Consider the following 22,777-nt stretch of genomic DNA (forward strand, 5'->3'; position numbering starts at 1 on the left):
CCACTTTATTAGGTAAAATCTTATGCAATCCAATCCAATGGCACAGCCATTAATTGTCAGGATTGTATTCATTCAACTATACATTTATCTATGAGGTTGTAGTTTGCAGTGGTGTTGAATTGGACTGCGTTATACTGAGAGGTGTTTCTAATGTTTTTCACACCCCATTTAAAACCGGGGGGGGGGGGGGGGGGGGATTATTAGAAACACATTTCAGTGTAATGCAGTCCATTACAACATAGTCGCCAACCATAACCTCAATTATAAGCATATAGTAGAATTACCTCTCTGACAGTGTCAACAAAACTGAACTAAGTGTAGCATTTATGGCAGATCTGTTGTATTGAAATGCATTAAATTGTATTGATGTGGCCACTGAGTGTATTTTGAATCCTATGTCCTTTCTGACATAGGTTATGTATTGAGTTACGGACCAGCAGAGCTTGACGTTGTTGTATAAATCAATAATCTTTATTAACACAGTATAAACAACAAACAGCAACAGAGGAAAGCCTCATGTAGAGCATATATGGACAGTAGACCCAGTACATCTCAGAGGGGCTGACTGAGACAGAAGCATAGACATGGGGCTGACCATGGTTCAGTTTCAATGGTACACATACAGTATACACAAACCTACCAGATGTATGAATCTCGCATGATCCTAAAGCCATTCGGTCGGTTTGCAGATGTCAAAGTAGGACAAAGTACAGTCATGCTGAGCAACAGTTAGCTACAGTATGAAACAGAGTTGTTACATAAAAACCAAGTAAATCATCTCTTTAGAAAGGTTCTTTTATATAAATGATTTGAAGTGTACAAAACAGTATATTACACATTTCTTGATGCATGATTCCGAGCAAGACCCAGTAGCCTACAGTACACTTCCCTTCAAAGTACTACAAACTACTAAACTGGTTTACAAGCTACATACAGACTGCACTGTACCCCTGCAGCACAGCAGTCCCACATGGCATCAGGAGACTATGGAAAAAGGAAAAGATCAGCAGCATCGTCTTTTATTAAGAATACACACCTATAAAAATGCACCAGGCCTCATATATTGCCAATATCCCATGCGAAACAGCAGAATGCCATTCAAACTATCCTCAGTAACCTCAGCATAGCACAAAGGATGCTGGCGCCCCCCCTCCTCGATCCTTACCACATACAGTTCCTACCAACACAGCAGCATGTAAACATCACCGCGGCTGCTTCATAATTCTATGTTTCTAATGTTTTGATATACATATGATAAGTTAAGGCTCTTTAAGGACCTGAGGATTTTGAACATATGATGAGGCACACAGAAGGCAAAGAATAGCTCTAGACACAGCTCTAACCGAAAGAATGAGGAGCATGAGACAGCCATGAGGGTCCGGTCACCAGTGCAGTTTAATGGCCAAGGTAGAGGAACCCAGGGGAGATGCTCTCCAACAACAGCGTGGCGCTGTCTCTGGTAACAAGGTCAGTAATGATCACATGAGTGGACTGAGGGACATTATCAACTTTTTGTCAACTTACTTGCGTGGACGGGCAGCAAAAACATGGCCTGCTAACGCATTAGCATCTTGCATGTTAACGGAGAGATCTTGATTTTCTCAAGTCTCATATGTCAGTCTCATAAATATGCTGAAAGAGTTATGGGTAGCTGTAATCACTCTGTTCGTACTGGCTGCAAAGAGATCCCCTCTGAGTGCAATTATAATGTAACCTACAGCCCTCCTTAATTTGAGCTGTGCAGCAGCTAATACAAAGCTTTAGTGAGTTTTCTGTTAGCAAAATCAAGTGAGTATTTTTGTTTGGGTAGTTGTGTGAAGGTTTATCGTTGTTGTCCAACCAATAAAGCCACATGTGATAACCATTACTTATCCCGTAAACATTAGAGGGAATTTCGTACAAAAAACAATGGAACTTTGGGAGACAGCAGTTTGATTATTTAAGCCCTATGTTAGCTTAAGCTTAAGTTTAAAAGACTGTGTTTTGTCTATTTTTGTAGTCGTGCTACAAAAGGCCAGTGTATATCATATGTGAGCATTCTGACTTATTTTAAGTGTTTGTAAATAGTGGCAGTTAGCATTCTCTGATACAGGAGGAATCCAACAAAGTTGATATTACTTTTTTTTATATTCTGCATTTTCTGTAGACTCAAGTCAACTTTAGCTAGCTAATTTCACCCCTCTTGCTAACGTTATAAAGGGGCTATTTGTAAGTGGGTGGTGGTGATGGTCGCCAAGAGCTTCAGACATCGTTGTGTTTACAATACAAGGGCATCGGTGCCCCCTTCAGGGCAGACTGGACGCTGCAGTGATTCGGAAAGAACACTCGCGAGCTAGTTCGCATGCAAACTTCAGTGGAAGAATAGAAGTGATAGAAATGTAAGAGTTGACATGGGCGTTGCTCTCCACCACTGGAGACAGCTCTTGGTGAGTAAAGGAATGAAGTTTGATGCTGACCTTTTACACTGGTAAGCAAACAGCTGTTAATGCTAATGCTGGCTATGTAGCAATACCAAAACTTACAAATAGCTCCTTATACACTTTACTACTATCATAAGGCATTAGCATGTGCTGTCTAGAGACATGATTTTAGATGCTAATCCTCTCTTCTCTTAAGATGACCAATGTTGACAAACACTTAACATGTCAATGCGGTCCCTTGTGTGAAATATTGTTGAAATATAGCAGAAACAGAAATGCAAAGATGTAACAGGTAACAGGTAACAGTTAATAGTTCATTCACTTGAAGGAAAAAAAAACTGCTCTGGTTTTTCACAGCCAAAGTCTTAACTTCTTTAAGAAGACAAAAGGTACGCCGTCAAATCACATTCTTAACCTCCAGACCGGAAAATTTGATGATTTTATTTGCCATGCACCTAATTGTTCTCGCCCCGATAAGCCCAGACTGACTTTAACTTTATTAAGAAAACAAAACCTATAAAAGCTCAACATGTCATACAAAAAGATGCATATAAGACATTTTTCTCTTTACTTTTTTCTTATGAAAGCTGCTTTGGTAACAACATAGTCACGACATCGGTCAATCTCCTTTTCTTAGCCTGGGCACTGAAGGGGACTCCCTCCCTGATATCTCAATGGCATTTTTTTTATTTTTTTTATTTTTTTTATTTTGTCAGCTTCTTCCTTCTGCCTCTAAAATCTAAATGAATGGATCTAGTTACACCAGAGTGGGCTGTGTTTGCGTTCCACCGTAGAGCTGTCTCCACATCAGATGCAATGTCTGCTGGGAGCTGTTTGTCATAAAGATGTCCGCGCTGTGAAAGACAGTGCTATTGTACTGAGTGCTGATAGAGTGGAGACCTTGGATGCTGAGCCAACAGCGTTGGGGCCTGAAAAGTCATTCAAAAGAACAAGGCTGTGAGTCTGATCTCTATGAAAAAAAAGCATCACAGAGACTATGGCATTTCATTTCTTCAATCAACCACCTCTCCTGCTTTAGTAATCATGAGCTGAAAACATTCATTTCAAAAAATATTTGAGTTATTACTCGAGCAGTGGAATGAGATTTCCAAAGTGTTTAGAATAAATTACTCTACTTTTCATGCAAGGCTTAGATTACGGTGTCATGTTGTGGCCATAATTGCACAAATGTTTCATGTAGCACATTATTTTCCCTCTCTCCCTGTTCCTTTGGAGATGAAGATAGCTAATCTGTTCTGGCAAGACAGCAGCAGGGGAGTGGATTATTCAGCTCAGCCACCAGGGAGGCACTAACTAGCTCTCCACTGACCTGGTATCCTTGGGATGGTGATCTGTCTGCTACTGCTGCCTTCCCCTCCCTCTCCAAACGGCTTTATCTGGATGATATAATCCTCATCAGTGGGCAGGGCGAGCTCCACAGAGGTGGTGTTGGTTTCCATGACATTGGGACGGCTGTGCCGGTTCTTCTTGTAGAGCACCTGAGGACGAATGTGGCGAGTCAAGTCAAGAATCAGGCACAGGAGCCATGGCAACAAACACAATTTTCTGATAAAGCCAAGCGACTGGGTGCTTACTTTGTAACCGGTGACCTCTGACTCATTCTCCAGGGCTTTGACCTGCTCCCAGTTCAATATGATCTTGGAGTTTGACGTGTTCCACATCACTTTAACCGGCGGCTGACTGGGCGCTGGGAGGAGAAAACGCATTATTCTCCGCAAACAGAAGCTGCACATTGGAAAAGAGCGACTGGTGCTTAATAATTAGCTCAGATATTTACGTGGTTTTTTGGTGGTGACGTTGACAGTGGTGCTGGGAGGCCCTGTGCCAGCAGTGTTATACGCCCTCACTGAGATGTAATATGTGGTGCTGCCTTTTACCCCGTGGATAATAGTAGACGTTTGATTTCCCACAGTCCTTTGCACGCTGGCCGTGTCTTCCCTTTCACTTTTACTCCAATACCTCAGCTGGAAAGCAACAGGGCAGAACAACCACAGACGTGAACGTAGAAGACATGATGGACACCTTAAAAGCTTTCTGTTGCACCGTGTCAATGAAGTGCAAACTGGAAACAGGGAGACGTGAACCCGGCTGAATGGAAGACGTGAGCCGGTCTGAAAACAAGCCTCAGCGGCCTTTTTCTAACTCTGAGCTACAGCGCGTGCCGCAGCTTTGCTTATCAGACATGTCATGATTTAAGGTATATAGTAAAGAGGGAGGTCGAATATGAAAGAAGAAAAAAGAATAAAAAAAGAAAAAAAAGACGAGGAAGAGGAGAATCCTCAAAAATCCCCTGCCATCAACTTCCTCTGATAAGAGATTTTCTTTGTCACCCTGCTTGTCAGGGCTGAAACAGCTGGCACGCTTGACAACACAAATATAATTTGTCCTTCCTCACAGCAATGGTTTGCTCAGGCCCTGCTCCTCTGTTGACTCTTTGTGGTCAACAATTTATAAATCTGGCACTTTATTTAATCTGAGGATAAAAACAATGCCTTTGTTCAAATCTTAGATTTCAATAATGAGCATCTTTAAAATGACAAGAACTAACTGAGTGCAAAGCCACTGTCTGAAACTGCTTTGTTGTGTGGATTAGAAGCTAAACGCTCTATCCCTTTGAGTATTGCATCAGTAATCAGGGTGGTTACAGTACTTAGGTAAGCAACAAGAGAAACACAACTAAACCCACAGGCATGGGACTAGGCTGGACCATTATGCATGCAGCAAGCTATTATCTCCTATGCCCAAGGTGCATGAGCCTGAAAAACTCATCAATAATAGAAGAGAACAAGATTCAACAGCATTAGTTGCCACGTGCTTGTGCACACACACACACACACACACACACACACACACACACACACACACACACACACACACACACACACACAAACAGATTTACATTCAATGGAAACTCACACAAACAAGGTGCAGCTCACCTCGTAGCCCAGCACTCTTTTCTTGCTGGCATTCCAGGGCAGAGCTTTCCACGAAACTTCAATCTCGGATGCAGAAAGGCTCTTGGCACGAACCCTGGTGGGCGCTCGGCCAGGCTCTGGAGTTAATGTATAAAGACTCTAAATGATTTCAGAAGTAACACTGAGCTTTGATGACTCCCTCAAAGTAGGAACATCAAAACTGTTTCAAAGTAATTTCTTTCATCTGAACAGCAGAGGGAGGGAAGTATGGGGAAGACGTCTGTGAGTGCTGATAGGGCCGCAAAATCACTGCTGCCACTGTTCAGACCCTGAATGGATCTAGTCTTGTACTCATGCATTAATACTAGCTGAGCCTGTAGAGCTACTCCATAACATGTTGTGTATGACTTAAGATCACACGCACCTTCCTCGGCAGAGTAGATAGTGGTAACAGGTCCAAACGGCCCTTCGCCCTCGTTGTTGTAGACGCCGACCTTCACGTGGAAAGGCGAGAAGGGCTGGATGCTCTCATTTTTAAAGACATATCTGGATGCCTCGGCGGAGGGTACGGCAGCCTGCATCCACCCTGTGGCACCGTGGGGTCGAAAAGCCACGACGTAGCCGTACCCCGGCCCATTCTGCAGCTCCTCTGGAACAGGCTGCAGGACCACACAGAGACTGAGCACCTTCAAACACCCCCTCCTTCCATTTTACTTGACAGAAAATTTAGCTGGAAAAAACCACATTCTTTGAGTTTGCAGTAAAACCACATTGGTGTTGTGGATGAAATGACTTTTTTTAATCCATATCTTATAAACTGCAATATAGATTACACTGTCACATGTTCCACCAACCTTATCAAGCTCCTTTCTTTATAAAAAGATCGATCAGAGCTTAATTTATATATATATAGTTATATTTATAGTTTCATTTACTAGTCAGATTGAACACCCAGCCGCACTCTTCCACGATTTAACATTTTAATTGTCTCTCCATTTTCAATATAAATGTGTACATTTGTATTCACATTTATTTCTATGCACAAGTGTCTGCTGGATTTTTGAGACAAACACAGTTTTGTTACATGTGCAACTAAACTAAACTAAACTATTCTCTAATACAGTGGTTCCCAACCTGTGGGCTGGGGCCCACTGGGGGGGAGGATGATATTGCAAGCGCGCTGACAAATCATTTGCAAAGAAGTAAAATAATAAAATAATAAAAACAGATAAAAAAAAATTAAAAACATGAATCTTTTTAAATGTTTTAAAAACAAAATATATAAAACATAAAAATTGTTCAAAAATTCCTTTCATTGTGTTTTTTTTTTCATATTAAGCCCTCACTGTGCTCTGTGTGTATCACTGAGATAAGTCAATTAAAGGAGCTTTTATGTTGCCAGCCGGACCATATCGCACACTAGTTTTCTATCTCAGTATGATTGTGTGGCAAAATATTACACCCATGGCAAAAACTGCAGTATCAAAATGGAGAGCTGGTTAGCAACAGGAAGAATGAAAAGGAAAGAGAGTCCTGAATGTTCGATTGTTATCATTAAAATAAAAAGTGCTCTGTGAAAGCATCAATTTGGCCTCTGTATTGTTGCAGGGAGATTTTCAAATGGGCCATGAGCTGGCAAAGTTTGGGAGCCACTGCTCTGGTGCCACCATCAGACTCTTAACACTGACCAGCAGATTTCTCATAATCTTACAGGCAGATTGCTGGGGCTTAACTCACTGTGAGGTTTAAACTTTTATTCTTGTTTTCACCTCGCTTCATGAACTCTGAGTTACAGCTTTCATGCAAATAGAAAGGGCCAGCATACAATTCCCCTTTAAGTTTGAATTAAAAGTACAACAGTCGATCCCTGCTGAGGCGAAATAGCAGCTTTTGTTAGGCAGACGTTAGAATTTAATTGAACTCTTGCTTATTGAAACATCAACACTGATTTTGTGAAACGTCTCACAGCGGGGTCTGATGATTTTAAGCAGTCTGAATAAATATAAGCTTCTGGAGCTGGATTGATACGCAGGGGTTTTGTGGGAATAAAGAACGAGATAAAGAAAGAAAGAAAGAAAGAGAAAGAAAAGAAAAACAATCTGAAAATAAAGTTGGGACTTTGAAGGAGCCATTGAGTTTAATTATCTTATTGAAACCTCAAAAGCATTTTTCTCTCCCCCAGGGTGACAGCAGCAGTTATTGCCTCTCTGTTCTTAAAAATGAAATGCCATACATTAAGCCGTTCGGCTGTTATTAATGAAACAGAGGCTCCGATCCACAGAGAATAATGACGTCTGGCTCCCTCCTCCATGGGTGAAGGGTCCTGAGCGAGCTTGCTTACCTCCCATGTGATGACTAATTCAGAGCGACTGCCACCGCCTCCACTCACATTAGCTGGTGTGACCTTCGGAGCTGGAGGTAGAAGACAGATCAGGTTAGCTCGGTTGACTTCTCGCGACACATGTGATCTTTTTTCGTGTTGCTACTCCCAAATGGCAGAGAGGTACATTTTCTGACGCGTCCAGAAATCCTGTGAGATGTCGGCAAACCTCTCACAGCTGAGTCACGTTTGCAGATGTGATCAGCCAATGGTGCTTTTCATCGCAAAAGAGGAAGAAAACACCTCAGCTTTATAGAGATGTTTGTGTTTTTCTCTTCAGGTTCAAATTGAGTAGGATTTTTCATGTTTTTGTAGCAGAGAACCAAACACCTAATCTGTATTTTGGGAAGCACTGAAAATGTATGGCACCTACAATCGCGCTCTGGTTTAACATTTAGGGAATATTTGCTTTTTTGAAGAACTAGATAAAAAGATTGATGCCACTCTCATGTCTGTACGCTAAATATGAAGCTACAGCTAGGAGACTGTTAGCTTAGCTTTCCAGAAAGTTCTTATAACGTGCTAGAAACCTGAAGTGTAAAAACAACACAGGGTTATGAGCTAGAAATGACTTGCCACTTGTTTTTCCACTTTGGATTATAATCCATACAACTATTGCTGTTAGAGGGATTTTGTAGCTTTAGCCCAGAGATGGGCTGGTTCCCCTCTTTCCAGTCTTTATGCTAGTTAACCTCTTAAGGCTGCAGCACCATCATGTTTCCCAAAATGTTGAACTCTTACTGAGAAAGGAATAAGAAGAAAATGAGGGCATTATGTTTGTCCTGACCGGAAAGAACTAACAAACATGATACATGTGTTGATAAGGAAACGTTTCACTGCTCTGGCAGTACATACAGGTCCCCTTTGTCCTTGCTTGTTTGGATGGCTTGCTGGGCTCGCCGGTCCCGATGGTGTTGCTTGCCAGGACTCGAAACTCATATTCCACCCAAGGGCTCAGGTCTATTACTGTAGCTGTCAGCCGGTGGCCCCCCACCGCCTCAGGAACTGGCATAAAACACATAGTGCCGCCCAGTCAGTATCCACAAACTTTGTGTGTGTGTGTGTGTGTGTGTCAGCTTAGCATCAGCAACAGACTGTTGTCCAGGCTGACAGGCCTGGTAGGACTCCACCACAGGTACATAGGACAGGTGTTATCTCTCACAAGGACACATGATGCACACACAAACTCATGAAACAAGAACACAACACACAGGAATCATGTGGAAACAAATGGACTATTTGGCAGTGAACAAAATACAGAAAGAAAATTAAGGTAATTACACTAAAAATGACAAAAATATCATTTTTTTTCTTTTGAGGCAGGAGCTCTGTGCACCTACAAGGTCATAATGTAGTTCTATTTCAAATATATGACCGTGACATGGTAAATCAATGAGACCAGTAAAAATATCTCAGAGCAAACTGTCCTTAACTCACAAAAATATCAATAGACCAGAGTATGCAGTATAGGATAAAAGCACATTATGCCAATCAGGCATGAATGCTAAGGGCCCCATTATAAAGGATGTGGGGAGAAACTACACCGGTGCTATCACTTAACTACACTATCAAATTACAGCCCTGGCAACAAGCTTCATCATCAGGACGGGATCCATGTTTCTGGATTCCCAGGGGTCCGATAAAATGGCGGTCAATGGTCACGCTACAGTTGCGTACCATTTGGCACTGGGGTAAAAATCACATCTCCAATATTCTCACAGGCGAGGCAGAATGAAGAGGGCCCCCCCCCCCCCCCGCATGTGATTGGAGGAGGCCACAGCTGGTTGGAGAGAGCTTACCTGTGGTGACAGCCTGCCACCCGAGGGAAAATGGTGTCCTGGCCTGGATGGTATATGCCGTAATTGGACTGTGATTATCAGGACCAGGCCTCCAGGACAGAGAGGCTGTGGTATCAGTGATTTCTTCTACATGGATGCTGGTGGGGGGCCCCGGGGGACCTGATAGATGGCATAGCGAGGCAGGGAAGAGGAAGAAAAAGATAGAGAGACAGACATAGGAGTGAGGGGGGAGGGAATGTAAATGAGGAACAGATGGAAAGATGGTGGAGAGAGCGGTGGAGGTTTTAGCACCTGCGGCTACTGTAGCCAGTTCAGCATGGAACCTCTGGGAACTATTCAGTCCAATTAGACACAAAATTTCCTTTAAACCTCGAAAAAAGAGAAATTTCTATTTGCTGTCCTTTTCATTAGATTCTTCCTCAGTGAGGTACAAACAATTACGGTAAACATTAATCACCAACAATCTCCCACTGTCTTCAGCGGTCGATGAATCATAAATGATTTAACTGTTGTGAAGCCTTAAACATCGGAGCTCTGAAATATGCATGTGGTCAGTAGTTATTTTGAACTGGAGCGTGTCTGTTGGATGTTCAGTGTCGGTGGCTTACCTCTGACGACCAAGTCAACAGCAATGGAAATGCTGTCCACCTTCGTTTGCACGGCGCACGTGTACTTCCCCGCGTGCCTCAGCTGGATGTTTCGAATCATAATGTCTCCTGCTGAATGCTGCTGTCATTCAGCACACGCACAATCGCGCACACACACATGCACAGACAGACTTCTATAAGCAACATGGTAAGCCTCCAGCTAATGCAATTCAAGAGCAATGCTGACTTTTGGGCCACGTGGGAACGAAACCGGTTGAACAGAAAGCTCATTTTCATGCATGTGCATGTTGAAAAGTAAATCCATATTTCCCTGTGCAGCCTTTTCTTCCATTTTCTAAAAAGAACACAGAAATGCCTGTCTGTCTTGGGCCCAGCCCAGGCTTTTATTTTGTCAATAAAAGAACAGAAATGCAGTGAGATAGCTTAATTTTGATTATGGTATAGAGCTGTTTCAGTTACAGGAGTGGTCTAATGGCCAGTCTAATAGGTATTTCTTTGAAGGAGCCTTTTATTCCATCTCTAATTGTAATTCCCACTCCTACATTATCATTTCATCAGAGCAAAGCACAGTGGGTTCTCGTAATAAATTGGACTTTGCAGAAAGCTGCGGGACAATGGCAGTAAGAATTGTGTGGAGTGGCTGGGAGCTTAATCAGTGTAAGTGTAGATATACAGCAATTTATTAGGAAGCGGAGACTGTAAATGATTGTACGAGAAGCGCCTGCATCATAAAAGAAACAGCGCTGTATTTTCTTTTCTTCACGCCGGCAGTTTTTTGAAGGAGCCTTGAATTTCTCTTAGGTAAAAACCGAGCTCACACATCACACGCTGAGGTGTAAGCTGCAAACCTTTAAAAGTGTACGGCAGCCGACTGAGACTGGTTGCAGGGTGAGTATGTAAATTTCATTTTAAAATAAACCACAGGCAGCAATTTTCTGGCCATAAATAATACACTTGATACAAACATTCCCTCTGCACTGCGGCTGAATTTATTATGACCCTGCTAAAAGAAGAAGAAGTATAATATTGATGTACCAATGAATCTTCAGAGTCACCCCTCGACCTTTATTCAATGAAATCTCTGAAGGGGGTTGAAAAATAAATCAATGTCTAAAGGGCACAGTGGCGCTAATAAAATGAGCATTCGTCAACACAGACGATAAGGCTTGTTTCTTAATTACTTATTATGTAATAGGGGTCAAATGACAAACATTGGTGTAAAAGCTGTGACAGTTTACGGGTTTCTCAGTGACATCATGGAAAACAACCTGCAATGACTGTGAACTTGTGGAGAACAGTATGAGGTGTTGCATGAGTCGCAAAAAGTAAAGTGTGAAAACTGTTCCCAGAAGGAAACCTCATTAGCTCAGAGTGTAATAATTAGTCACAGCATCTAGCGATGTGGTCAGAGCGCCACTTTTTAATAAGGTGGTGGACAGTGTTAAACACACACTGGTGAGGAGGAAAGTTTTAAGGTAGGACAGTGCTCACACTGTTATTAAGTGTGTGTGAGTGTTTAATCTGTGATCAGTGATTCAGTTCGTGTGTGTTTGGATGAAAAGTTAATCATGAGATTACACTTGTAGTACTTCATTGAGAAAAAACATCACAAACAGGCGTCTGTGGTCTCGTCATGATCCTGTATGGCGGATGAGTAGGACTCAATAACGGTACTAAGTGAAGCTTTGTCTGCATCCATCGGAAGTAACTAATGAGGTTTTCCACTTATGTAACATCTCTGGCATAAATCAATAGTGTAGTGTGTTTTGATGGTGAAGAGCGGGAAGTTCATAAAAGGTTATTATATCAGAGAATATCAGGGATATATGCTTGCATTAGTTTTATTTTTTATTTTTTCCTGATGCTTCTTCTGTGCTTGTGTGAGATTCGGTGCTTTACACTGACACAACCTCTACATTTGGGACATAGTTCATTTCTCCCTGTGGAACTAACTTTGTGTTGTTTCAGTTAGTGGTGTCACTGTTACTCGCTGCTCATGTTGGGAAACCTGAGTTTATCAGTGTTGTGTGTATTACTGAGGTGTCAGAGGTGCTTGTTTTGATTGCCACATGTAAATAAACTGTCAAAGAGTAATTTGGTTTGTTTACAGCAAGTTGTTAAATGTCTACATAGTGAAAATGTCCATAAGCTATGATGACATTGAGAAAGTGTGTTTTTAAACCCCCACTGGGGGTTTCACAGTGACAAACATTGTTTGTCACTGTGAAACCTGTACAGCTCTCACAACATGACAGATTGAATATCAAAGAGATGATGAGGGGTTATGCACTTACACCTCCCACTTTTTCAAAAAATCCACCGTGGCTCCCGAAGTGGATGAGCTGCTCGTTGAAGAACCAGGTGAACTTGAGCTCCAGAGATGGGTCGTGGCTCACCTGGCAGGGGAGGACCACGCTCTCCCCCACGGTGACGTCCAGCGTGGCCGGCAGGCTGGTGATGATGGTCGGCTCTGGAACACACATTCACATCCGTCCACATTTGATCAAACACACTGCTCTGCTCCTCCTTTCCAGGCATTATGATTCAGTACAGGAAATGGCTTTGCAAAAAGCCAAGCCCTTCCATCATCCTTATGGATATGTCAGACTCAGTTAATAGAGGGATATACGGGACAGAGCACACAGCAAAGTAGGGCGCACAGCTACAATAACTGGTATTACTCTCAGCCTGAGCTCGTCTCTGTGGGGACTCAGAGACGTGTCTCTCCTGCATCCTGAGAAGCCTCCATGTGTCACTGTCAGCTCAGCCTTCAGCCCGGGATGCCCCCCCCCCCCCCCCCAAAATTCCCAAAACGCACTGCAAGGAAAACAGTAAACAGCAGTGAGCACTTCTTCCAGTGACTACCCTCTTTTCAAGCCCGCAGTGCATTACAATAACATCACATGGGAATAAGGCACTCGTCCCTTATCTGCACTTGTGCCTGAGCAGCTGAGGAGGAGGAGGGTGGAAGGACATGAGAGGGGCGAAGTGAGATGCAGAGGCTTTGTTCTCAGAGTGCACAGCGCCTGGCTCCCTCTTGGGGGTGCTGTGATTACTTGGTTGAAATTGCCACTCTGAGCACACAGACTAAATTAACCATGGCAAATGATCCCTGGACAGGCATAGATTCATGTAGAAAGTGCCGGCAGTGCAGTCTTCATCCAGAGTGAATTCGATACCTTCATTGTATTGGCCCCCTCCCACTCCTCCCTGACACACACACACACAGACACACACACTACCACCGTACGCTTCCAGTGTGATTTATCTAGCCGTTTCTGATATCAGGCCAGAATGCTATCAGCTGCTAGGTTTTGTCACATACACAATGAAAGTGTGTCTGAAAGGCCCGGTCCTCTATTGCAGGGGCTAAATGGTGAGCGATGGCGACGCAGTAAAAATGTGGTAATAACACACAGGAGGTATTCAAGGGTCTGTGACTGCTCCGGCTGCTCTGTTTCTAAAGGCCGACTACACCTTGTAGAACAAGTGCAGGAAGGAAATAGGAAACTTGAAAAATTTAAAGGGTGAGAAAAAAAAAAAAACCTCTAAGAAATGTGTCAGGACTGTTTTGCAGCGGGTTTCATGGTGAGACAGCTACTCTAAATGATGAGAAGAGAAGGAAGTAGGAGAGAACAGAAGGCTGAGGCAGGATCTACAGGGAAACACTTACATGGACCCACAGTCAAAAATATTTACTCCTCTATCTCTGAACATGGAAACGTACTATAAACTTTATTTCCTTTTATTTCTCCAGCAGGATTGGTGTCTCGGCCTCTTCCCTGACATGAATTCCTCTCCTCGTGGTGTGTACTGCCCCCAGAGATCCACTGTGACAATGACGGTGGGAATATTCTCCCTTATTACCCTCCTCTGTCATCATTTGTGACAGATTATATGGACAATCAAGGTTGGTTACACAACCACACGCTGGGCTCCTGACCATAATTTGATTGCTTTCCATCTTGTATAATGCCTTGTTACCTACTGCCATTTTAAACAAGGGGATAGTAACCTACTCACTTAGCGGGGTCAATCAGAGAGAAGTTTGCGGGTCTGCTAACACGCTCAGACAGACTGGGAGTCCTGCTGACGTGGGTCAAAATGTGTTGGCATGTCGCAGTTTGTACTTCAGATGCAGAAATTTCAACATGTCCGTGAATAACAATGTGTGAGGAGGTGAGAGGTGATTTCCATCTAATGCACTGAACATGGGGAGCAGATAGTTTTGTCATTTGGGAGAAAGACTTTAATAATAATGATTTGCTCCCTGACTGAGGGCTGTAGCATTCATGTTTGTATCTTTGTATAATCATCATAATAAAAAACTTTATTTACATAGCACTTTTCAGAACAGCAGTTACAAAGTGCCTCACAATTAGTAATAAAAATGCATAAAACTCAACAATAAAACAGGAATAAACAGCAATCTTATAAAAACACCCGTCTATACAAGTGGGACCTTTAACATTTTTTAAAAAGAGGTACAGACCAAGCTGACCTTTACTCTAAAACTCATTCTTGCTGGTTGTCATGACTGAAAAAAACCCCAAAATGTCCATAAAGAAGAAGTGAAGTTTTGATCAAAACATTATTTGGGGAGTATGGTAGACCTCTGTCTGTGCAAACCCATTTGTGAACCTGTTTGTATAGAAAAAGTCATGACACTGCTGTTAGTGACACTCAGTCCTCACTCTCGTCGGCCATTATGTTTAAGTTTTAGTTACGTTTGGGCAACTAAACCTGCGTATTTAAAGTGTGATAAAGAATGTGGTGAAAGTTAAAGGATATGGCGATGTTATTATAGGCGAAATTCCAAAATAGAACCAATTTTTTTTTTTAAGTCGACAAAACACATTTGCAAATGTGAGTGTTGTTGTGCTCTCGGTTGGAACCGGCTCCCTGGGGCACGATGCGCCACAACATGAAGGCGAAAAAGGTGTTTCCATTTCAATTCTGTGAAATATTGCTTTGTTAAATTATCTGAAAAACCACTCATGTCAGCATTTAAATTCTTTTACAACATTTGAGAGTTTTTTGAAATTCATGTTTCTGTCACTCATTTCTAAATTTGCAATTTCAAACTGCACATTAAGCAAGTAAATGGAAACTAAACTAGTGATGTTCTATATTTTTGTCAACAAAGTACCCACTCGATGTATCTCTCAATTCTTTCTGACTCCCTGAGCTTGTCTGTGGCCCTCAGCCACATCCTTATTTGTTCCTCCTTTTGCTCCCCCTCAGTTCTTCATGGCATAGATTCCACAAGATCTTGGACACATTTCTTCGAGCTTCTGCTCCATGTTCACATGACTGCATCACATCATTTCTGCAGATTTGTCAGATGCACATTCAAGCTGCCAATCTCCTGCTCTAACAGGTCCCAAAGGTTCTACTGGATCCAGATCTGGTGACTGAGGAGGCCACTGAACTCGTCATCATGTTCATGAAACCAGTCTGAGACATGGTTCATTATCTTGCTGGAAGTTGCTGTTAGAAGATTGTAATTTGTGGGCATAAGGGAATAACAGCAACAACACTCAGATAATCTGAAGCATTCAAACCATGATTGATTGGTATTAAGGGGTCCAAAGAGTGGCAAGAAAACATTCCCATACCTGCCAGCACTCCTGTGTTTCCCAGGAGTCTCTTGTTTGTTTCAAGGAAATCTCCCGTTCTGTTGTTTCTCCTGAGGAACTCCTTTAATTAGCCCGGCCCTTCACCTTTATTATTAATAATCTTCATACACCGATCCATATGTTTTGGATGTTTTGTATATGTTTTGTATCTGACTTTATCCAAGCTGCCAGATTGTGTATGAAACACAAGCTAAACACATAATCCACACACATACAGACAACTTCAACCCATCTGTTACCACGGCCTGGAAACACACAGACTCCTGAAGTGGTGTGTGCAGCTGCTCTCTGCACATGCAGGACCTTTACCTGTGGAATTAATTAATTAATTGTTGTTTAACAAAACTTGTTACATTTATGTTCATCTAATGATAAAGGTTACTGTTAATTCACATGTGATGGAATTAAAATCTAAAAAATGTAAATGAATATTGTTACTTGTCTATTATGTATGTGTATTCCCCACATCCCGGAAAGACCTCCCATATTTTGAAACCTAGATGTTAGCAGCTATGCATTACACCACCACCAGCAGCCTGGGCTGTTGCCACAGGGCAGGTTGGGTTCATGGCTTCATGCTGTTGACACCAGACTCTGACCCTACCATCTGCGTGCCTCAGCAGAACTGAGACTGATCTAAGATACAGACTTTGGATATAGACACACAATACAGACTTTCACTTTCAGGTCTGGTTGGTTTAGGAAACTAAAGTTACTTGGTTGAGGTCAGGGGAAGATGGTTGTCATGCTGAAGGTTGGGAAAACATTGCTGAGGTCTCACATGGTTTGTTGACCTTTTTTTTTTTTTTTTGCTGACCTTCTCCCTGAGACATTTTACAAAAGTCTAACAATCAAAATACTTCTTTATTTACTACTGTGCTTCACTTCGAGAGGACAGACGTGACTTCTGCCACATCAAGACATCATTATAGTCAAGAACACATAAACACAGAAGTTTGAAACAACAACTGATCTTGTGGTGAGAACAGCCTCAGTGAGATCTGCATTTAAGCTGAGTGGCATTTGAATGTAAAAAAAACAACAAAACATTATGAGGTCAGCTCTGTTTTCTGTTCAAATAAATGAGAACTGTATGAATCTTTCACTGTTAAAGCAACATGCAGTTGAACCACTGCTGGTAAACAGCAACAACTATCACTGTGCTGCTGTTATGGTAAAGGAACTGAAGGAAGCGTAGGACCCCAGACACCTAATGTAGCCGAACAGATGACTTATTGACACAGGTTTGCAGGGGGAACACTCAGAGGAGCTGTGCAACAATAACATATGGCCGCCCGGAAGAGAGAGAGCGAGCTGATGGTTACCAAATGACTTCCTGCTCCTCTCTGAGGCGTGCTGCCATGCCTCACGTGGCCGTTTCCCACAAACAGCTGCCCTCATGAATAATGCTCAACCCTCCCTCCAGCCCCCTGCGGACAATCCCTCCCAGCTCCGATGGTCTAAAGCTGTAATGTGTGAGCATGTATTCTTCTTGAGTGTCTATACACTCTATAGTTTTTCACACAAGGTGAGTGATGTGAGCTTGAATAATGCATAGAGGAGGGCATGGAAGAGCCACGGGCGAAGTGATCCGGAAATTTTAAAAACAAATTTACCAGAGCAGCGCCTCAGCCTCACCTTTCAACTGTGAGCGCCTCAGTCTGAGACTCATGTGCAGCTGGAGGCATGTGGGTTCAAGACAAAAACAAACTCGTGAAGTAAATGTTTTGTCTCTGGCAGGTCAAAAGCCTTTTCTAAAAAGAATCGACTAAAATCTAACACACTGGGCTGAGGTTGATTCCATGCATCTGAAGGTAAATCACTGTAACATTATGCATCTCATCCCAGGTTGCTGAAAAGGCCATTCAGTCCTCGGAGCAATCTCTCAGGTCATTTGAAACACAAAAATGTGGTGACAAATGTGGTGAAAAAGAAATCACCCCTCCCCCAACTTTCCCTCCCTTCGCTTTCAAATCAACAAACCAAGAAGAATGCTTTCATCACAAGCTCCTCTGACATGGTTTTTTTTAAAATACTGCTTATTTTCCAAAGGTCTCTCAAGGACAAACTTCTATAGCAGGGAAAATCTTATATACATCACTCAGCACATACGTACAAGATGCTCTCAATACTGTATTCATATGCTGTGCAGTGGCACATCTGTAGCAACCTGCTGGTGATCACTGACAGATGGCTGCTCATTATTTTTCTATATGGCTGTCAGGAATCACACATTGCATTTATTTCACACAGTGGCTGCCATTCAACATGGAAAAAAAGGGGTTTACTTGGAAAAACACCCCCTAGAGCTAGTTATGAAACTGGAATAATTTTCATGACCGTTTCTCCCCTCCAGAGCTGTGAGTCACCTGGTCAGACGATTTATCTTCTGTCTTACATCTCCAAAAGCCAAAAACTGTCAAGGGCATTGATCAGTGACATCTTTTCAGAGGCAGTTCAAATCTCATGTGATCCCAGAGAATCCTTTTTATCTAACAAATCTAAGAGTCTGCAGGCATGCCAGCAGCTGCACTCACACGCTCAGAGCTAACATGCTAATATCAGCATGCTAACATGCTCACAGTGACAGCGATAAGGCGCTGATTTCTATCACGTATGTTCACCGTCTTAAAGGCACCTTCAGGTGGTGAGACAACAAGACTCTGTAAGGCCATTGCGTGTCAACTGTGTGAGATGAGTTTAATTAAGTCTAAGTAATAATATGTTGTTCATTAGTATGATATCAATTTGCGGCATGTCAGCTTGTGTGATGAGTGCAGCTCAAGGATGTTAATTCATCTGTGCAGCTTTTATGTTTTCAAAATGCAGCAGTCTACAGCTCTGCAAGGTCTTTCAGCCCCACAAACTTCTGTTTCACTCCAGTATCTGTGTGTGTGTGTGTGTGTGTGTGTGTGTGTGTTGTATTTTTTCACAAACTTATTTCACTTGAGAAATGTTGTGCTGGCTAGTGTTTTGTGTCATTTCCTGCTGCATTCCGCTGTTGTAGCAGCAGTAACACTGTGAGAATTTGGTCTTTTTGGTTTTCAGCAGGTTGCCAAACCTTCAAACCTGGATCGCTAGTTGGCGTGTATCCTACTGCGATCTAGGATCATTGTTTCTCTTACAGTTGTCTCACATACCCTAGATAACACAAGGGGTCTTAGCATGCTATCATTTGCTAATTAGCACTAAACATAGGCTTGTGTGAATATCATTACTTTTGCCAGTATTTGGTCATAAACCATTATATTGGACGAATTTAAATTTTGACCTTATGATGGCACTAGATGGAAAGGTAATTCTTCCTCTGGCCATCATTAATGTCTGAATAAAATGTCATAGCAGTCTATCCAATAGTTAGAGAGATTGAGATATTTCAGTCTGGAGGCGTTGTCATCTCTAGAGTCATATTACTACTGTAGCATGGATAAAAAGGGTCAAATATGTTATGGGTCCCATATTGTAGAAAGTGATATTTGCATGTCTTTTATGATTATAAATGAGGTCTAAGTGCTATACAGAATCAAAACACTCAATCCGCAAAGAAATGCACAGAGCCCATATACAGAAACTGTGCCTTCACTTCCATAACTTTGTGATGTCACAACAATACAGTCACCACCCTCAGCCCTGCTCACAGCACAGCCCTAACACTAACATTACACCCAGTAGTCAGTTTGTCGCTTGACATAAAAATGTCAAGGAAATGCTGCACAGTCTTCAGATGTCAGGAAGCTAATATATTCCTGCACAGACAGTGATGTCAGAGACCAGTGGCTAAAGTTGAGTTTTTCTGAAATACTAGAGCATCTTGACGTCTGTTCGGCTCATTTCAGCGCTGAGCGACCATCGCCCTTTGCGTTTACTAGTGATTTTACCTAGCTTCAGTGGTAGGCTACAGTCCGTTACCTGCTGTTGGACTCCAGAGAGAAGTGTGAGAGAGGAGAAACTTTTGGTACTTAAATCACAAATATATCTTCTAATGGATTTAAAAACTTTCAATACAACTCTGTAACCGTGATATGATGGCCTCTTGGATAAAACGTTCCTCTCTTGTCCTCCACTCACCTCCAAAGCAGAGGGTTGCAATGATGTGTCACTGTGTTGGAAGATGAATTGCCCTCAGAGTTTACAGAGGCAACCAGAAGCGAACACAGTGTGATCTCAGAACTTTTGAGTTCACTGACCATCTGTAATGATCGGAGGCAAACCCTAATTGCAGCGGCTCATCTCCAGTGTAATCAAAATTCAGGGAGGACATCTATAATCAAGTGTAATTAATCCACTAATATCCCCCCAGTGTTGGAATAATGGGGACATTAACAGGGCTCATCTGTTGTGACTGCTCCTACGCTGTTTGCTAGGTGGCTTATTCACAGCAGGAGATGCCGAATGCTTTTTGACAGGTATTTTTCAGCATTCATATCGCCAAAGTCAATTTGAATAAACTACTGTCATCTCCCATAAGGGCTGCTCCTGCAACACAAATTTCTCCCCACTAAACAGGTTTCCAATCCTCAGTGAAATAGTGCATGTAAATTACCCCATCCCATTTTCCAAACAATATCGACTGTGACAGAAAGGCACGAGATCATATACAGGAACATTTGTACATCAGCTACAGAAAACGGCTTATAACGTATGATGATGGAGAGGCAGCGAGTGAGAGAGGGTGTCAAATAAAACCCATATTCTCTTTCACAAGAATAATAAGTGGATAACGGCGCTGTCTATTTATGCTGAGACGACATATGAGGGTGTGTTTCCTTGCAGCTTGATTGGAAAATCGCATACAGGCCATCGACCTGAAACTACGGCGACAGCAGCAGGTTTCACTGACCCCCCTGCTCATCCTGATTGGCTTGGGAGGGTGGGGGGTGGGTGGGTGTTAGTATCGTTTTCATTTCACAGTGTGTGATGAATGGGTAAAAGGAGGGTCTAGAGTGTAACTGGCAGAGAGTAGCAAGTCTATGCCTTTCATTACGCCTTCAAGTCGCGCTCAGCACATATAATTTCACAGCAGTTACCACATACATGTGCAAAAATACAAAATGCAAATGGTTTCTGACAATTTCTGTATAAAGACGGCGTCGTCAGTGGGAGGCAGAGTGATGCATCAGCGTAAATCAGCTGCAAGGTGCACTTAAAGCTCTCCCTACATTCTTGACTGCTGCTGACTTTCAAGCATTCATAATATATGAAATATGTCTTTTATAATTCAACAGAAAAAGGAAACATGCCTTGATAGTGATTTACAGAAGACAGAGCTGCTCCAGAGTCTGTTTTTTTTTTAAATTCCATTATATGATGTGTTTTCTAGTAAAAAAGGGAATTAGTGCGTAGCTACAATATTGGACATTTCTCTCGCTGTTATTCGCAATGACATTAATCAATGTTTTTCAAAGTATTCAATCTATCAGAAACTAGCCCACAGGGCTAAATAAAAGTCAATTAATCCAGGTTTCTATAGCAACCTCTTGGAAAAAAAAATCAACTGATATTTTAGCGGACTGCTGTTCTGTTGACATGGCATTTCAAGGGATTTTACTGATTGCTAACTTGTTGAAGAAAGACAATTAAATGGATTGAACTTTGGAGCAAAATCATAAACCACAGAAGAAGAAGGAGAAGCTCTGTCTTCTCCAGTTTATGAAAAATGATTTAACTTCAGAGAGTGGGGGAAAACACTCCATTTCTCATCATATAGTCTGGGGAACTGGAAGGATTTTGGCACCACTTTATTGGTTTTTCTTTTCTGACCTGTGCAGCTCATTCCCTACCAGCTGAAAGATTTAGAGTGGCACAGACAAACGATGAGTGTGTGACGCATGTTGGCATGTGCTGAGAGAGTTTGCAGAGCACGATCTTGCCTTAATATCTCGGAACATGCTGCTTGTAGTCCAACCGAAGAAATGCAGCTGCAGCTGTCTGATTTGTCTGAAAGATTTGATAGGATTGTTCCATCAATCTGATGAAATATACATGTAAATCTAAACCAAAGCTTTTGAAATATGAGACATGAACTGTTCTCCCTGAGGCCAATATACTGAAGATCAATAGTTCTATAAATCCACACAAGAAAGCCAACAAGGAAGATCAAGGCAGAGCAAACAACAATAACACAAATGAACCATGCAACCTCTGTGAAAAGGGGGGTCACAGTGAGGGTATAGTTCGCTGAATATGTCAGCAGATCCCCCGGGAAGGAGGTGAGAACACTATCCCCCTGTGGAAACAGGACAGAAAAACAGCAGTGTGCAGAGAATAAAGCCACTCAATGCACAGCACTTTATACCCAGCTCACATTCATTTTTAATGAAGTATAATAAGTCACAGCACCAGAACAGAAATGCAATCCCCAGCCCAGATGATCTAACAACACTAGGCCTTTTTCACACAGCATATCCTTTGACAGTACTGGCGGCACCGAGGCAGTGAGCTGAATGTTTTCAGCACCTCTGCAAACAGACATAGCAACCAAGGTGTCTCTGTCTCTCCAGTAAGTAAAAAGAAAAAAAAACTGCTCCTCATGACTTACCAGAAGACGGAGCGCGGTGGTCAGATGCTTCAAAAATCGCTCCTTCTTCTCCATGGCGGTCATTTTTTATTTATGAAATCGAAAACATCAGTTACTTTTTCAAGGGGCAGAATGAAATATCAAGCAACTCTCTGTGCTGCCAGAGTGAAAAACATGCATTTGAAAAAGGTGTCCAGCACTTTATTGGTCAGAGTCCCTGCTGACTGAGCTGTAAAAGAGACAGTGATGAAATCTAAAGAGGGAATAGGAAATACCTTTAACTGTGACACTTCCTGTGCTGCTCGCCACACCAAACTGGTTTCTTGCCACACAGGTGTAGAGACCCGCATCGGATTTGGTTGCATTCCATATCCGAAGGTTCCCGTTGTCCAGGACGGAGACCCTGTGGTTAAAGAAGCAAATCACTTTTATTACTTCTGGCTCGCACTGTAGTAACAAATGCTGGTATGCATACAAT

General features: G+C 42.3%; 1 protein-coding gene and 1 long non-coding RNA gene across 4 annotated transcripts in view; one reads left to right on the forward strand and one right to left on the reverse strand.

The window, feature by feature from the left end:
* The first annotated feature begins 880 nt into the window (after positions 1–880).
* On the forward strand, positions 881–16,536 carry LOC139630096 (uncharacterized). Of its 2 annotated transcripts, none has more exons than XR_011693113.1 (3): positions 881–1,467; positions 13,901–14,053; positions 15,524–16,536. It is a non-coding gene; the product is annotated as an uncharacterized lncRNA (long non-coding RNA). The 2 variants fall into 2 exon arrangements; XR_011693114.1 differs by lacking the exon at positions 881–1,467 and adding an exon at positions 10,130–11,031.
* The window catches only part of cntn4 (contactin 4), a 155,354-nt gene continuing 135,677 nt past the window's right edge, over positions 3,101–22,777 (reverse strand). Inside the window, exons 12-23 of one of the 2 annotated variants that reach the window (XM_071493217.1) lie at positions 22,575–22,702; positions 12,438–12,613; positions 10,144–10,261; positions 9,536–9,694; positions 8,592–8,741; positions 7,698–7,768; positions 5,781–6,015; positions 5,378–5,493; positions 4,219–4,405; positions 4,016–4,128; positions 3,751–3,919; positions 3,101–3,349 (exon numbers count right to left, since the gene is read on the reverse strand). In XM_071493217.1, coding sequence (XP_071349318.1) covers positions 3,258–3,349; positions 3,751–3,919; positions 4,016–4,128; positions 4,219–4,405; positions 5,378–5,493; positions 5,781–6,015; positions 7,698–7,768; positions 8,592–8,741; positions 9,536–9,694; positions 10,144–10,261; positions 12,438–12,613; positions 22,575–22,702 — 1,714 coding nt within the window. In that variant the 3' untranslated portion in view covers positions 3,101–3,257. Of the gene's footprint in view, positions 3,350–3,750; positions 3,920–4,015; positions 4,129–4,218; positions 4,406–5,377; positions 5,494–5,780; positions 6,016–7,697; positions 7,769–8,591; positions 8,742–9,535; positions 9,695–10,143; positions 10,265–12,437; positions 12,614–22,574; positions 22,703–22,777 lie in introns of both variants that reach the window. The other variant, XM_071493216.1, reaches the window with a different exon arrangement.

The sequence above is a fragment of the Trachinotus anak genome, unplaced genomic scaffold, assembly GCF_046630095.1.
Source record: "Trachinotus anak isolate AG129_WGS33_773 ecotype Australia unplaced genomic scaffold, CSIRO_AGI_Tana_v1 ptg000013l, whole genome shotgun sequence".
Lineage (NCBI taxonomy): Eukaryota > Metazoa > Chordata > Actinopteri > Carangiformes > Carangidae > Trachinotus > Trachinotus anak.